At 39.2% G+C, this 16,357-nt stretch overlaps 1 gene segment (V, D, J or C); it reads right to left on the bottom strand.

Annotated features, from left to right (window-relative positions):
* Window positions 1-1,189: 1,189 nt before the first annotated feature.
* On the bottom strand, window positions 1,190-1,732 carry LOC122790737. The segment is given in 2 exon segments: window positions 1,190-1,501; window positions 1,651-1,732. Coding segments are annotated over 2 exon segments (357 nt in total).
* Between the last annotated feature and the right edge of the window lie 14,625 nt (window positions 1,733-16,357).

Genomic DNA, 16,357 nt, shown 5'->3' on the forward strand with positions numbered 1-16,357 from the left:
TATATTGAAGAAGAACACATATGTTAACATAAAGTGATCAATTTAATGGCTTTCTAATGACTAATGGAATGAAAGTCACCACACCATATAACCACCAAATTTACATTTTTGTTCACTTAAAATCTAAGAAAACTGGCCATATTTGTACTGAGGTAGGCTGCCAACCCCAACTTAAATAACAATATTCTAGATCACACAGCCTCAGGAACAGGGTCGGATTCTACTGAGACCGAATTATCATTTCAATAATTATTAGATGCTATCTCATTGCACCCAATAATTTATTAGGCTTTTTGATTTAACTAATAAGGTTTGTCTTCCAAACTGAAAATTAAACTAACCGAATGAAACTAAACAATTAAAATGATAACTCAATATGTATTGATTTTTACAGATAAAATGAAATACTATTTTAATTTTATAAATTTCTGCCACATTTGTATGTAGTCTGTCATATGTCAGATCCCCGCCTTGGTCTTCTGGTATACCAATCCCAGCATTTGTCTCACCATGGCCTCTTAAACAGCTGATACTTTACACAGAAGGTTTCAGAAAGCAGGCAGATACACAATAAGGGTATGATGGTACAGCACCACCCTGACAGATGCTTAGGACAGCTTTTGTTTTGCCCTACCCACTTGCCCATTAATACTCAGGATGCTGTTGGTAATGCATGAGCCTCTAGGCTATAGTCATTTGTCTTCAATAAGTATTGGTAGTTCCTGGCCAGAAACCCCACATCTGCTCTGGGCTTGGCAAATGAGCAAAAATGCCACTTTGGCCATATCCCCCAAACAACTTCTTGGGGATCAGCTTAACTAACTGAGCCTGGGTTATCTGGTTTACCTAGTTACAGACTGGTCTTCATCTCTCTGTGTTGTGGAGCAAACCAATTTCTTCTTTCTTTTAAGACAAAATTATAGTAAACAAATACAATTATTGCACTCTTTTTACAGAATATAAACAATTTAATTTCTATTATTTTTTCTGAAGTGAATGTTATTTTTTTTCACAAAACATTAACCATTTCATTTATTTTTATTTTTTCTTTGAATGTTTTTTTTTATTGTTTTTTTCTTTTAAGTGAATGTCATTAACTTTGTTTTACTTATTTATTTATCACATAACACAAACCATTTCATGTATTGTATAGAATAAGGCATTTTATATCACCTAGGATATAGTGCTGTTGTAACATTGTGTTGTCATACTGTGTCACTCACTGCACAGTAGTAGATGGTACCGGCATCTTTAACATCCACGTCAGCAATTGAAAGGCTTGTGGACTTGTTTCCTTTGTCAACACTAACAGTAAATCGTCCAGAGCTTTCGAGGTTCTTATAGGTAATCAGTATGAGCTTTGGGATACCATTAACAGTCTGATTGTACCACTGGATATTGTTATAAACTGATATAGAATGATTACAGTGAATTGTAGCCTCTTTCCCTTGTACTGCAGTTAAAACTGCAGGCTGAGTGACAGTTTCTGCACATTCTCCACCTGTAGAATGAAAAGACACCTGTCAGATAATACATTGCAAATATAAAACATCTTAAACTACTTTTACAAAATAATTAGAAATATGTTTTTAAGATAAGACACACAAATGTGTACAAATAAATAAAGGTCCCACTGTTTCTATGACATACCTAAAAGTATTGCAGCAGTGATCATTAACCATGCGTATATTCTCTGTCTGTCCAGGACCATGTCGGTGGAGTATGTTCTCAGTCAGTGTACATACCAATGTTATGCATTCTCTACTGCATTGCAGGATTTATAGCCCATTTCCTGTGCTTTAGCAGACCTTTAACCAATCAGATGCCATGGGTACTTTCAGCATTGAAAGATAATTTTGGTATGTAATTTAATTTGTTTTCAGTTTGCTGTGGTTTGTGAACACCATCTTGTGACAACAACTGGCTCTGCAAGGAAATAAAATTGAAAACTTCCTGCATTCTAAATGAATATGCAAGACTCCTTACCAATACTCATATGTATCATACATCTCAACTTGCAGACACTTAAAATAGGTGCAAACGTCCATGAAAAGTAAGTACATTTAGCCAAATATATGGGTTTGGTCATCTATTTCCTGTAAAACTGTAGGCTATTACTCAGAAACAGACATTTAAAAAAACAGAAGTGACAAAAATGATGGAAAATATAAACACATATTTTTGGAGCGAGATACGTATATGTATATAACTTCTGCAGAGCAAACACAGGCTTGATTCACATGAATGGTCACTCAATACAAAAACACAGTAACTTAACTGAACTAACATCTCTAGATAATTTTTAAAAAGACAATAGAAAAAAAAATCAAAAATAAATAAACTGTACCTAGTTATGACCCTTTCAGTGAGGGTTGGGGGGCAAACTTGGGGTGTATGCATCATTGACTATTCATTTGTGCAGGCTATGCTTAAATAGGATTGCGATGTTGGGCAGGTTGCGCTTAAAGAAGGTTGTGATGATATTAGAACTGTATGTCATTTGTATATCAAAGTGTTTTTGTACATATGTATGTGTTGAAAATGTATTTGTGAGCTTTGCTTGTATTGAAATGTATCTAAATGTTCTAATACATTTGTAACACAAGTATATTGTATAAATCAGTTTGATAGTCAAAGGACATATCACTCTTTATAAAGCTCCATCTTGCTATGATGACACTTGCCCATATCATCACAAGGGTCATGGAGATACTCCAAAGGAAAATTATGCCATAAAAAAGGGTGTCTCTAGGATATATATACCCATCTTGCCAGCAGATCCTATTTATGTTTTGGTGGATGTTAGGATCTCTTAAATGTGTTTCAGGGGATTACCTTCAGTTGATCGAACTGGCAAAATGCTGAACGTTATATGGCCAAGACCATATAACCAACATTTTGGAAGTTTGAAATTAAAATAAAAAAAATGTTTGTTTGTTTTTTTGCAGGGGGTTAAGCCCCTCTGCACTCCCACACCCATTGTTAATTAAATATACCAACTCTGAGATCAGACTACATTGAGGAGAAAGGCAAATTTCCCATTCCTCAATGTACGGCATCTCCATTCACTCTGTTTGAACTTCTGAAACGTTAGTTATATGGTCTCGCTATATAATGTTCAGAATTTTGGCAGTTTGATCAACTGAAGGGAATCTGATTCAGGATATTGTTAAGTGTTGCAGATGTGCAAGCTAGACAGAGGTCACTTTTCAAGAGTCTGTAGGAAACACAAAAGAGACAAAGCACTTTTAGATGCTCTGGGTAGCTCAAGAAAGTGGTCTTCTTCATAACATTGACATTTCTTAATGTTGAATTTCATAACATTGAGACCAAAACATCTAAATCCCAAAACACTGAAAACCCAAATCATTGAAAACTCTGAAAGTGTGCTTCATAACACTGAAAACTACAATGCATATGTAAATAACATCCTCTACACCTACAATACCTAACTAACAAACACATTTTCTACTACAGTTCTGCAGGAGCAAGCCCCCCTGCACCCCCCACATCCCCTGTAAATTAAATATACAAAGTCCAAGATTGCACTACAGTGGAAAAAGTTAATTTCTTAGCACAGTGAGGTTAGGAAATTAACTTTTTTCCACTGTAGTGCAATCTTGTAGTTGGTATATTTAATTTACTGGGGGCCATGGGGGATGTAGGGGGGGCTTGCCCCCGTGCTGAAACATAGTCGAAAGTGCATTTGTTAGTTAGTTGTTATTGTAGGTGGAAGTGATCTTATTTACTTGTGCAATGTAGTTTTCAATGTTATGAAGCACACTTTCAATGTTCTGAGTTTTCAATTTTTTGGGTTTTCAATGTTTTGAATTTCTGATGTTATGGTCTCAATGTTAATAAATTCAACATTATGAAATTTCAATGTTATGAAGTAGACCCCAAGAAAGTCATGCCATCAATGACGTCTGTGTAGCCCATCATATACTTAGACAGGTACATATACTTAGACAGGTACATATACTTAGACAGGTACATATACTTTGTTGACTGTCTGATGAAGGAGAAGTAGAATGGGTTAATAGTTTCCTCAGATCTAAAAGAAATGTCCCTGTGGTTAAAATAACAAGGTACAAGGATTTCCTAACAACAGTGAGTGCATGGTAGTCAAAGGATAATTCATTGTCATTGAAAGTGCCCACGTTTCTAATGGCTGAATCAACTTTCAAAGAGGTCTCACCTATATGGTTAGTGCATGGGTGACCATTTTTGTCTAAGGTCACATTGATGCATTTCCTGACATTTAATTTTAGGACGTAGTCTAGGCACCACTTATTGATGTATGCTAATCCCTCCTGAAGAAACTGGAACTCAGATGGAGAGTTAATAACATCTCTAAATTTGAGGACATTTGTAGATTTGCTCAGCTACAGACCCTGGATGTCAGTCTTGACATCCGAGATGTAAATACTAAAGAAAAATGATCCTTGGGCTGATCTCTGGGGATATCACTGATAACTACTGTTTTCAAAGAGACCACACTGACCACACAAATAGATTGGGTACTGTAAATTAACCAGTTTGATATCCAGTAGGTAATATACAGGTTCACATTTAGTGTGATTAGCCTCTCAATAATGCCAGAATGTGAGATGATATCAAAGGCCTTGTCCAGGTCCAGATAGGTAGTGTGAAATGATTTGCCCAAGTCTAATGCATCTGTGACAAGGTCAAAGAAGCCTACTATGTTCAGGAGGCAGATTCTGCCTTTAACAAACGCAAACTGGTTTGGCTCTAAAGACTGTACACTGCTTATGTCCTTGCTAATAATTTCAGTAATAGGCATTCTATTGGTTAGTAGAGGATCCCATTGTGTAGTGGGATGACTACTGCAGTTTTCCATTTATTTGGCACAAATCTAATGACAAGGCTGAGGATGGAATAGGTTTACTTGTGAGCCTAGCTCTCAATGTTGATTGTGACAAGAAGAATGCCAGACACATTGTCAGGATTCAAAGTGCTTTTAGTCTTGGAGAGGGCATTCAGGATCTGGTCAGAGATGATCAGAAGGGGTGATGTAAATGTGCTAATAGGTTGGATGAAGTTGAGAGAGTTAGAGGAGTCATCTTAGAGCGGAGCTTGTCCACTAATATGTTGGCTGTGTCCTCAGGGGATGAGTAACTTCTTTTTGTTATGTATTAACTCTGAGCATTGCTGAGCATTACCTCTAAGGTTTCTCACATAACTGTAGAAGGCTTTGTGGTTGTTCTTAGCAAAGAAGATTTTCTTTCTTTGTTGATGTTTTTGAATTTATCAGAAGATGATGTGGTAATAAGTTTGTTTTTATGGATTATGACTTTCTTCCTGTTATTGTATAGTTTGTTTATACTCAGGTTCCACCATAAGGATTCATTCATACATTTGGCATGGTATTTATGTCTTATAGAGACAGTAACCTTGATGCATGCTAAATGCACAAATGTGGAATTGTGCAGGAAGGGGTCAACAAGATGAGGAGAGTTCTTACATTTCATCATCTTTTTTTAGCTGGATTAGGTATGCCTTGGAGAAGTCTCTAAGGACAGAACTAAGTTAGGTTTTACCCTCAAATTGAGTGCAACTGAATAGTGGTCAGATTTTAGCACTGACATGATGACTATAGGTGCTAAACATAGGTTAGTAATGATGATGAGAATTGGATTCAATATTCTAGTATATATAAACGATAAATAAACACACACACACACACACACACACACACACACACACACACATATATATATACATACATATATATATATATATATATATATATATATATATATATATATATATATATATATATATGGGTCTACTTTAAATAACCGAACCGACACTTCACCGACACACAAAACACCGACCCCAAATAACCGAAAACACACAACACCGACAACTCACAAAACCGAACACCATTACACCGACACAAAAAACGTAAACTACACATTACACACAATGACATATCCACTAACCTTAACCCAAACCCTAACCCTAAGGTCCGACACTACTGCACACTTACCCTACCCGCACCCTAACCCTAACTCACTTAACCCACCCCGAAACCTAAAGACTGTCACTATCGCACACTTAACATACCTGCACCTAACCTAATTCACTTAACCCACCCTAAAACATAAAGCCCATCACTATCGCACACTCACCCTACCCGCACTCTAAACCTAACTTACTTAACCCGTCCCTAAACAGTCCATCACTATCACACACTTACCTTACCCGAACCCTAACTCCGACACTACCGCACACTCACCTTTCCCACACCCTAACCCAAAATCCCTAACTCCGACACTACTGCACACTCACCTTTCCCACACCCTAACCCAAAATCCCTCAATATCGCACACTTACCTGACCGATCCTAAATCCGTCACTATCGCACACTTACCGAGTCGCGCTCACACATTGCCCTTGTCGGTCTTTCGGCTGTCGGCAAATCACCTTTTCGATCAACTTGCTTGTCGTTCCTTTTGTCTCGGTCTTCTGCGTGTCGGTGAAGTGTCGGTTCGGTTATTTCAAGTAGACCCATATATATATATATATATATATATATATGTATAGGTCTATGTGACTTTACCGAAATTTCACTTACCCAAAATTCAGAAGATTGAGAGAATAACACAGAAATTCCATAACACAGAATGTTTACTTTAATAGTTTCCTTAGATCTGAAAGAAATGTCCTTGTGGTTAAAATAACAAGGTACAAGGATTTCCTGACAACAGTGAATGCATGGTAGTTATAAACAAAATATCAGCAGAAGCAAAACAAGACAAAAATCTACCATTTTTACGTTTTGGCAGGGGCAAGACACCTGCACCCCCCCCCCCCCATGCAAATTATATATACCAACTTCAAGATCGGACTACAGTGAGGAAAAGGATAAATTTCCCGATCCTCACTGTACCGCAATCTCCATTCAGATGCTATGAGTACTGTATGGCATGCCCACCTGGTGTTTCATTGATCTCATGTCCGGTAATATAAATATGCAGTGTTGTAGAATTTCAGTGTTATCATCCCAGTCTTCTAAATATATATATATATATATATATATATATATATATATATATATGTGTATATATATATATATATATATATATATATATACATATATATATATATATATATATATATATATATATATATATATATATATATATATATGGTTAGATAGATACAGTTCTACTTTGTATGCTTGAACATTCTTAATACTGAATGAAAATATCAATAATAAGATGTTCATATAGAATATCAATCATCCAAAAGACTGACCCACAAAAGCTTGAGAAGAGAAAACTATTTTGTCTCTCGACATTTACACTAAAGCCCCCCAAAACACGTGCCTCAAATTCATCTGATTAGTGACAGTATCACAGGAAGTTTTTTTAAGGTAAGATGTAGGGTTAGGGCTGCGGAAGCATTAGGGTTAGCTCCCATTACCTTGGACGACCTTGATAATGGATGCCAACTCTAACCCAAATGCTACCCTTTCTCCCAACCCTAACCTGTACATTACCTTAAAAAAAAAAGTCCTGTAATACTGCCACTACACAAGAAAATTTTGGGCACACAAATACACGCAAACACACACTAACAACATTATATCTATCCCCTTACCTGACCTTAAACCTAGAATGCATACACTACCACATGGACTTACAACACCTATCCCCTCACCTATTCCTGCCCCTCAAACACATGCACAAACACTCTTGCCCCTTCCATACCTCACTCACCTGTTTGATAAAGCATGCTCTCAACATTTTGACCATTCAGCTATCTGTATATTCAGTGTAAAGCACCACCCCTAAGACTTGCCAGCCAAATGTACATTTGACAAAATGCAGAGAATCCATATAGATGCTTGTGTGTGTGTGTGTGTGTGTGTGTGTGTGTGTGAGTGTGTGTCTGTGTGTGTGTGTGCACGTGCGTGAGACTGTGTGTGTGTGATTGCAGTTCATTTGGTCGAATGTTTCTTTGACAAAGTAAATTACAGGGCAGTATGTGTGAACATTTGATTTAGTGACTGTTTTCTTAATGAATGTGTTTTTATTGAAATAGCTAAGATGGTGTGTATTAGGGTTGGGAATGTATTTAAGTATTGATGAGTTAGAGTTATGAAAGGGCATAGTTTTGGTGTGTGTGTGTGTGTGTGTGTGTGTGTGTGTGTGTGTGTGTGTGTGTGTGTGTGTGTGTGTGTGTGTGTGTGTGTGTGTGTGTGCTTGTGTATGTGTGCATGTGCCTGAGTTGTTTTATGTACTGGTAGTGTTACAGAAAGTTATTTTTTAGGTAAGGTGTGTGGTTAGGGAGGGAGCAGGGTTATAGTTAGCTCACATTACTAAGGTGAAGCACAAGGGTGTAACCCCCCTTCCACATCAGCAATGCCTGCTAACCGTGTCCCTAAACTTAACCGTACACCTTACTTTAGAAATAATATTTTCTCATATTCACAATTAATCTTTCTAAATTAGTCCAGCATCCAAAATTCACATTATGATCTTAATCTAATTGTTGCTTTTCCTTTTTCATATAAAGCAGAGGCTAATTGTAAAAAACAAAAAAAAAAAATCTCAGAATAAGGGTATCGAGTCAGATCTCCATTTTTTGTAAATGACAATCTAGCAACAGCTAAAAGACTCCAGAAAATATAATATTCTTTGTTTTGTATTATATGAGCAACAGAAACATTTTTTAGCATTGTAACACTCACTAACTCACAATTATTTGACCACAAAACTTAAAAAAAATACTAACCTCTTACTAACAGGGAATCTCCAAAAATATATACCCAATCAGCTTTGACCATTTAATTACATCTCAAAAAACTTAAGGTTGTATGGCTAGGCTTGCAAAGGCCATTGTGGTTGTTAGCCTAGTAAACACCTATGAACCTATAGGTATCCACTTTCTTATATTGTGAAATCTTACAAGGATTAAAAAAAAATCTGTGCAAATCTTTCCAAGTGTAGTTTCCAGCACAAATTTGCTGAAGTTAAGTCAGGTGAGATCAGTAATAAGTCTTTATTTTCAATATTTATCAAATCATTTAATCCAACCGCAGTGGTGGTGCTGCGGTAGCATTGTCTCCTCACAGTAAGACACTGTCCGGTTCGATTCTCAGAGAAAGCGTCTTCTGCATGAAGACATGCGTGAATGGGCGTACCTTCGTTGTAGGTTGTGCATCAGGGCTGGTAACTCGGCATGTAAAAATCAACTACCAATCATTAGCGGACCTGAGTTCTGCTGTGGCGTCCCCTAACTGGGAAAAGCCAAAAGACACAAGCATCAAATCATTTAATCCATTAATTTCCTTGACATTCCAATAGTACTTGTCAAAATTATTATAACTGGATTGAATCATTTTATACAGCTCAGATAAACTCTTTTTAAAAACCGCCATTACTACTTAAAATATTGATTATGTATGCAAATATTTTAGGTATAACATTTTGCTCATGTTTGTTATGCTTATGCAACGTCATGTACCTATCTAAGTTTGTGAGGTACTGCCTTTACAGCTAGCTGGAATTTTGTAAATAATTATATGTCGTTTGTGAATATCAAACTAATTTATACAAGATGCTGGTGTTACAAATGTATTAGAACTGTATGTCTTGTGTATATCAAACTGCTTTGTACAGATGTTTGTGTTGAAAAGGTATTTGCAAAGTGCTTGTGTTTGAAATGCAACCACAGTGTCCTAGTTCATAGGTTCATAGGTAGGTACTAGGCTATTGGCCCTGGGGCCTATACAAGCTCAGCCAAAAACGTACTCTGGTTTTTGCCACCCAAGAAAATTATTTTCCTGTGCCACTGTTGAGCAGAGCCATAGAAGTGATCCCCGGGATGAATTTCCTATTTCCCATCCAATCATCAAGATTTTTCTTGAAGAGGGCTAATGAGGAGCTTTGTTTGATAGAGATAGGTAGTTTATTCCAGAGAATGGGAAGTCTCTGGGACAGGAATCTATCCCTCTGGCATGTTCTGTTTATTGTGGTGACAAGGTTTAGGTCCCTAGAGCGTGTAGCTTGGAGGGAGTGGGATTTCTTTAAGTAGAGCATGTCCAACAGCTCTGGGTTTGACATAGCTTTGTATGTTAGGCAGAGATCACCTCTGAGTAGGTGATATGCAATAGAGTAAAGCTGGAGTTTTTTGAGACGGTCTGTGTAGGGCATCTGTTTGAGGCTGGTAATCCTCTTTGTGAGGTGTTTCTGCGGCCTTTCCAGTTGTTGTAGATGTCTTGTGAGGTACATACCAAAAGGGGCGTTGTACTCTATAATGGGTCTAATGAGTGATGAGTAGAGAGGAACAATGACCTCTTTTTTTCAGGATGAGAAACCTTTTGTGATGAGATGTGCCATGTAGAAGGATTTCCTGACTACTGTGGGGATGTGATTATCAAAGGAGAGACTACTGTCCACCTGTGTCCCAAGGTCTCTTATCACACTTTTGGTGTTAAGTATACTACCGCCTATGTTGTAGTTCACGGGTACAGAGTTTTTACCAAAGGGGATGACAATGCAAATTTTGGCATTGAGCTTGAGGCCATGGCTTTGACACCAGGCATCTGCCTCAGTGAGGCCCTTTTGTAGGATGTCCACATTGTTAGCAGTTTCGATTATGGCTTCTAGTTTGCAGTCATCTGCAAACTTCATTAGCCAAAGACCTTCTGTGTTAGCCTGTACTTCAGAAAAGTAGATACCAAACAGGAGAGGACCCAGGACTGAACCCTGTGATACGCCAATTGTCACTGGTCTGAAGTCGGATTTGGAGTCTGCTGCTTTCGCAGTGTGGGTTCTGTCAGTGAACCAGTTGGCAACCCATCTTGTGACATAGGGATTTATACCTAGTTTAGCGAGTTTATCTATAATTCCAGAGTGGGGGATGGTGTTGAATGCCTTGGCAAGATCTAGATAGGATGTGTGAACCACCTTACCCTCATCTATGGCTTTGGTGACTGCTTCAAAGAAGTCTATCAGGTTTAGGAAACAAGATCTGCCTTTTACAAACCTGAACTGGGTGGGGTCCAGAGTTTGGAGATTACCAATGTCTTTGTTTATAAGTTCCATGATGATGCATTCCATGCCCTTGCAGACCAGGCTCATCAGGCTAATGGGGCGGTAGTTCCCAGGGTCCATGGTGGCTTCCCCCTTGTAGAGTGGGATAACCGTCACTGTGTGCCATTCAGCAGGCACAAAGCCTAAGGTGAGACTATAATTGAACATGGTACTTAGGTGCAGTGCCAGTTCGTTCAATAGTTCATGTAGAACGCAGTCTGGGATATTGTCTGGTCCCATGGATGCTGTGTTCTTGGCTTTGGAGAGTGTGGTTTTTACCTGTGCAGCCATGATTACAGGATCTTTGCATTCTTCTGGTATAGAGATGGGCTCTTTAGGGGGCGAGAGGGGAGTAAAGTTAGCACTGAACCTATCTGCCAGGTTGTTGGCAATATCAGTTGGGTCTGTATATTTAGTGCCATTGTGCTGTAACTCAGAGCAGATCTGAGTGTTGCCATTGAGATTCTTGACTTAGCTATAGAATGTTTAGTGGTTGTCTTGAGAATCAGTGGCAATTTTGTTTTCGTAACTAGCTTTGGAGGATTTTATCAGGGATCGCAGCTTCTTCCTGAGGCTGACCAGGGAGCTCCTCCACTCATGGGATTTTACTCTCATTTGCAACAGTTTCTTCCTTCAGTTGTACAGTTTGTTTAAGATAGGGGACCATCAGATTGGCTTCCTTTTTTTGGAGGATAGCATCTTGGTTCTCTTTGGGATAGCACGATCTATGCACTCATGTAAGTGCTTATAAAGTGCAATTGTGCAGGATTCAATAGTTGTAACTGTATTGTTGATCTGCATGGGTGTCATGAAGCTCATCACTTCTGTCTTAAGAATCATGATGTTGGCTTTGGAGAAATTCTTTACCATAGTTTCCTTAATGGGGGTGGGGGGTGGGGGCAGGATGTGGATATCTAGGGTAATTAGCTTATAGTCAGATTGGACCAATGAGGTGTTGACTTCAGGTGTGGAACACCGGTCACTCATATTTTTAATGTCTAGATCTAGGATATTGTTGCCCCTGGTGGGGGTGTGTTGATCCAGGGCATTGGAGTTTATGAATTTCAGAAAGCGTTGAGTGAAGGAGTTGGTACATGAGTAGTTTTCCCAGTTAATGGTGGGGTAGTTGAAATCACCCATTATTAGGGAGTTTGGTTGAACCCTAATATTTTCCAGTACACCAAGAAAAGAGGAGTGGGACTCCTGGGGCATGGTGGGGGATCTGTAGCAAGCTACAATTTGGATTGCAGTTTTGTCCAGAGTTAGTTGCACTTGGATAACCTCAGCTGCATTATGCTGAGCAACTAGCCTGGAGGAGTGGATATCCTTAATGAATATGTACACACCTCTGCCTTTGGTGTTCTGGTCCAGGTTATATGGCCGAAAAGTGTGGTATGAGTTATAGCCTGGTAGTGCAGGGGTGCTCTCTAGAGCCTTGAACCAGGTCTCAGTCACTGCACTGATATCAATGTTCTCCATTTTAAGGAGTGCCTCAAGTGAGTGCATTTTGAGATTTAGACTTCTAGCATTGAGTAGCATCACCCTCAGTTTTTGCTTGCCTGTTCCTGTTACGGTGGTGAATTTGTCATTTGAACCTTGCCTAAAAAAGGCACTATAGGGGCGGCAAGAACCTTAGCCAGTATCCGGAATCTCAGGTGTGACAGGTACAGACCATCTCTGGCAAAACATCGTGGTCTGTCGTCCATGTCATCCCAGGCAGACAGATACTGGATCCCTTTAGAATGACACCAGAAGCTTAGCCAATTGTTGAAGTCAATCATTTTGTCCTTGTACTGCGTCATTATTCTGGGTGATGGCAGAATGCTACTCAGGGCTAGGGTCATATCTGCCTGGGCTACGCGATTGGAGAAATCTTCCATGTCTCTTTTCATGTAGTCCAGGGAGGTATATCTCAGGTCATTTACACCAACATGGGCAATGACAAAGTCATATTTGTACTTGTTGTGGAGTGACCTGAGTGCATGGGATATGTGGCGGATCCTGGCACCTGACAGGCAGCTGACAGTAACCTTCTCCTAGTTTAGCCTGGTGAGTGGGACATCAGTGTGCCTGACTATAGAGTCACCTATGACTAGTGTGTTGGGTACGTTGTTTTGCCTTATTGGCTGTGGTTGAGTGGTACACTGAGTCTGCTGGCTACGTGTCATTTGGGCTGTGTTGGGGGGTGGAGGTTGCTTGCATTTCTGCTTTGGTGGTCTCTGTTGCTTGAGCAGATAATTATTGAGAACCTCCATGAATGTTTTTGCGTTTCTATGTGTGGATTTTGGTGGTGTAGATTTAGTGAGACTATGTGATGAGTGTGGTGTGGTGCAAGTGTTTACCTTCTCCTCTTGACTGTCAAGTTCAGTCCTGGTTGGAGAGAGCTTTACCTCCAGTTTGGCTAGATAAATGCATCTCTCACATGTTGTAGTGTTGGGTGGTAGGAGGAGAGGGTTGTCTGTGTACATGAGGCAATTTCTACATTGCCCCAAGATGCCCAGATTCATCAGATAGACAGGAGAGAACACTGGGAGCTGACCCTTGGACATGCCTGAATAAAAAACTATTTTCCTCTAGATAAGTGAGGAAAGTGAGTACAAGAGCTGTTTTTCTCTAAGCAAGTGAGGAAAGTAAGTACCAAAACTGTTTTCCTCTAGGTAATGAGGAATGTTGAGTGCTGTAGTAATTAGTAGGTTATTTAGTGCTTACAACAAGTTCTTAACAAGTGCTGATCACGAATAAGCAATTTCAAGTGATAAAACTAAGAATCTGTATCTGGACTAAACTAGCTACACAAAAGGGAGGAAACAAGTGCAAATGTGGGCTTTTAATTGAGAAAGTTGAGAGATATGGAAAAAGTGGCCAAACGGCCAATAACTACAATTTCTTGGCCAGAATGACTCCTTAAGTGGTAGATAGGTTACCTAGTGCTTACCACTCCCACTGATAAGCTAGAAGGCTTCCCTCCAACACAGGAAGCTTGTGGGGGCTCAGAAGCTTACATATAGTCCTGGATACAGCAAATCTAAATCTGGACTACACTAGTTACAGGAAAGGTAGGAAACAGGCTTAGATTTTTTTTTTATATATATACAGAAAAGTAGCTAAAACAGCAGTAAAAACAATTCAAATGCAGTGCAAGCTAGCACATTTGAGTATGTAGCAATGTTAGACCAAACAGTTTAAAAAATGTAATTAAATTAAAAATGACTAAAAACAAGTGCAGAAGGAGTCTATTAGGTAGAATGAGGTAAAGAGATGGGACTGGGGGGAGTGTCCCAGATCAAATCTACAGTGGGGATGGGCAACTGCAAAAGCCTCCAAATTTAAACAACAAGACAGGAATAGGGAGAATGGGTAGGGGAAAACCAAACACCTTCAGCAGAGATCTGAAAAACTATACAGTGAAGCAAAAATAACAGTGCATAACTCTGAAGTCAGCCAGCAATGATATAAAATTAGTCAAACAAAATTTAACTGTACACAACTCTGAAGCACCAGAAAAATATACTTAGCTCTGTATATCTCTAAATAGTTTGAAGAGCACTCTGTCAGGACACAGGAAGGCTCCAGCAATGATATGCAGGCTGTTACTAAGAGGGTGTAATTTTATGCAAGTAATCCTTGAGAGTGTAGAAAAAAGAAATGTACATGCACTATTGTAACTATTTAAATGTATACATTTAACAGAGTAAACTAGAGGGTTAACTTCAGTACAGCAAACTTTAGAAAAATATCTAAAATTAAATCACTTTATGAGCTTGGCCATAAAGTTATTATCTTACAGGTTTTAAAGCAGCCAGAGACACAAAGTCTATACTAGGAAGCTTTCTATATTGTCTTTGGGGTGAACTAAACCCTGCTCTAAAAGCATGAAGGAGTGCAATTGCTTTATGACTTCCAGCACCTGCCAAAGAGCTGAGTAAAAGCCCTTGTATGTGTATTGTTGCAAGTAGGTGCTAAATCCTGCCAGCTTCAGCAGTGGGGGTTTTGCCTGGAAACTAGTATCAGATAACAAGAAATGATGTCATCCTGCCAGCTCTCCCAGCTATATTTTAGATATTATTTTGAGAAGTCTCTTAGTGAGACAGGGCATTCTGTATTCTGTCTTGGGCTTGACAACAACAGAAGAACCATTCACTACATCATCTGCCTTGCTTTAATTAAGTGAGTTAACTAGGGTATAATAATTCTCTTAGATAAATCAAGAATATAATGAAACTTAGTTTTAGATATTGTTTTTATTTATTTATCTGAGCCTGTCCTGCAATGTTATTTTAAATATTTCCGTTTTGAATACTGATGTCACTGTGAATAAATACTGAGTATTATCTTGTTCATAGGATCATCATAGGATCATAGGAGTTTACTAGCCTAATGGCCCTGGGGCACTTAGAAGCCTAGCCAAGAGTTTGTCCCCCAAAATAAACCTCAGTCAGCACCTGTCACCCCTGTCAGTGAGGGACACAGGTGGAACCCCTGGGATGAATTTGTAGTTTCCCATCCACTCATCAAGGTTGCAAAATCCCTTTACTTATGAGATGAATCAAGTAAAAGGCTTTTCTGACCACTGCCGCTACATGATGGTTGAATGTGAGGTTTTTATCAACCTGAGTGCCCAGGTCTTTCACCACAGGTTGTGTGCTTAGGGGATGCTGTTAATGTGGTAATCAGCAGGAGTCGTGTTTTTGCCGAATGGTATGATGATACATTTTTTGCATTTAGCTTGAGGCCATGACTTTGGCACCAGTCATTAGTTGCTGTGAGACCCTCTTGTAGTATGTTAACATAATTTGGGGAGTCACTGACAGCACCCAACTTACAGTTGTCAGCATACTTGGTCAGCCACAGGCCTTTTGCCTTTGCCTGTACCTCCAAGAAATAGATGTCAAACAGTAGGGCTCCCAAGACAGATCCCTGGTGAACTCCACTAGTGACAGGTCTGTTATCTGAGGTGGAGGTACCTATTTTGACTTTGAGGGTCCTGTTGGTGATCCAGTTGGACACCCACCTGATGAGATATGGATTTACGCCAAGTTGTGTTAGCTTTTCGATGATGCCCGAGTAGGGGCTTGTGTCAAAGGCCTTGGCCAAGTCAAGGTAAGTTGTATGTACTGACTTTCCCTCTTCCAGGGCCTTGGTGACAGTCTCAAAGAAGTCAACCAGGTTCAACAGGCAAGATCTGCCCTTGATGAATCTGGACTGGGTGGGGTCATGTGCTTGGAGATTGCCTATGTCCTTGTTTATGAGATCCATAATAATGCGCTCCATGGATTTACAGATCAGAC

Source organism: Protopterus annectens, chromosome 16.part0 (genome assembly GCF_019279795.1).
Source record: "Protopterus annectens isolate FY-2018-M chromosome 16.part0, PAN1.0, whole genome shotgun sequence".
In the NCBI taxonomy this organism is placed as follows: domain Eukaryota; kingdom Metazoa; phylum Chordata; order Ceratodontiformes; family Protopteridae; genus Protopterus; species Protopterus annectens.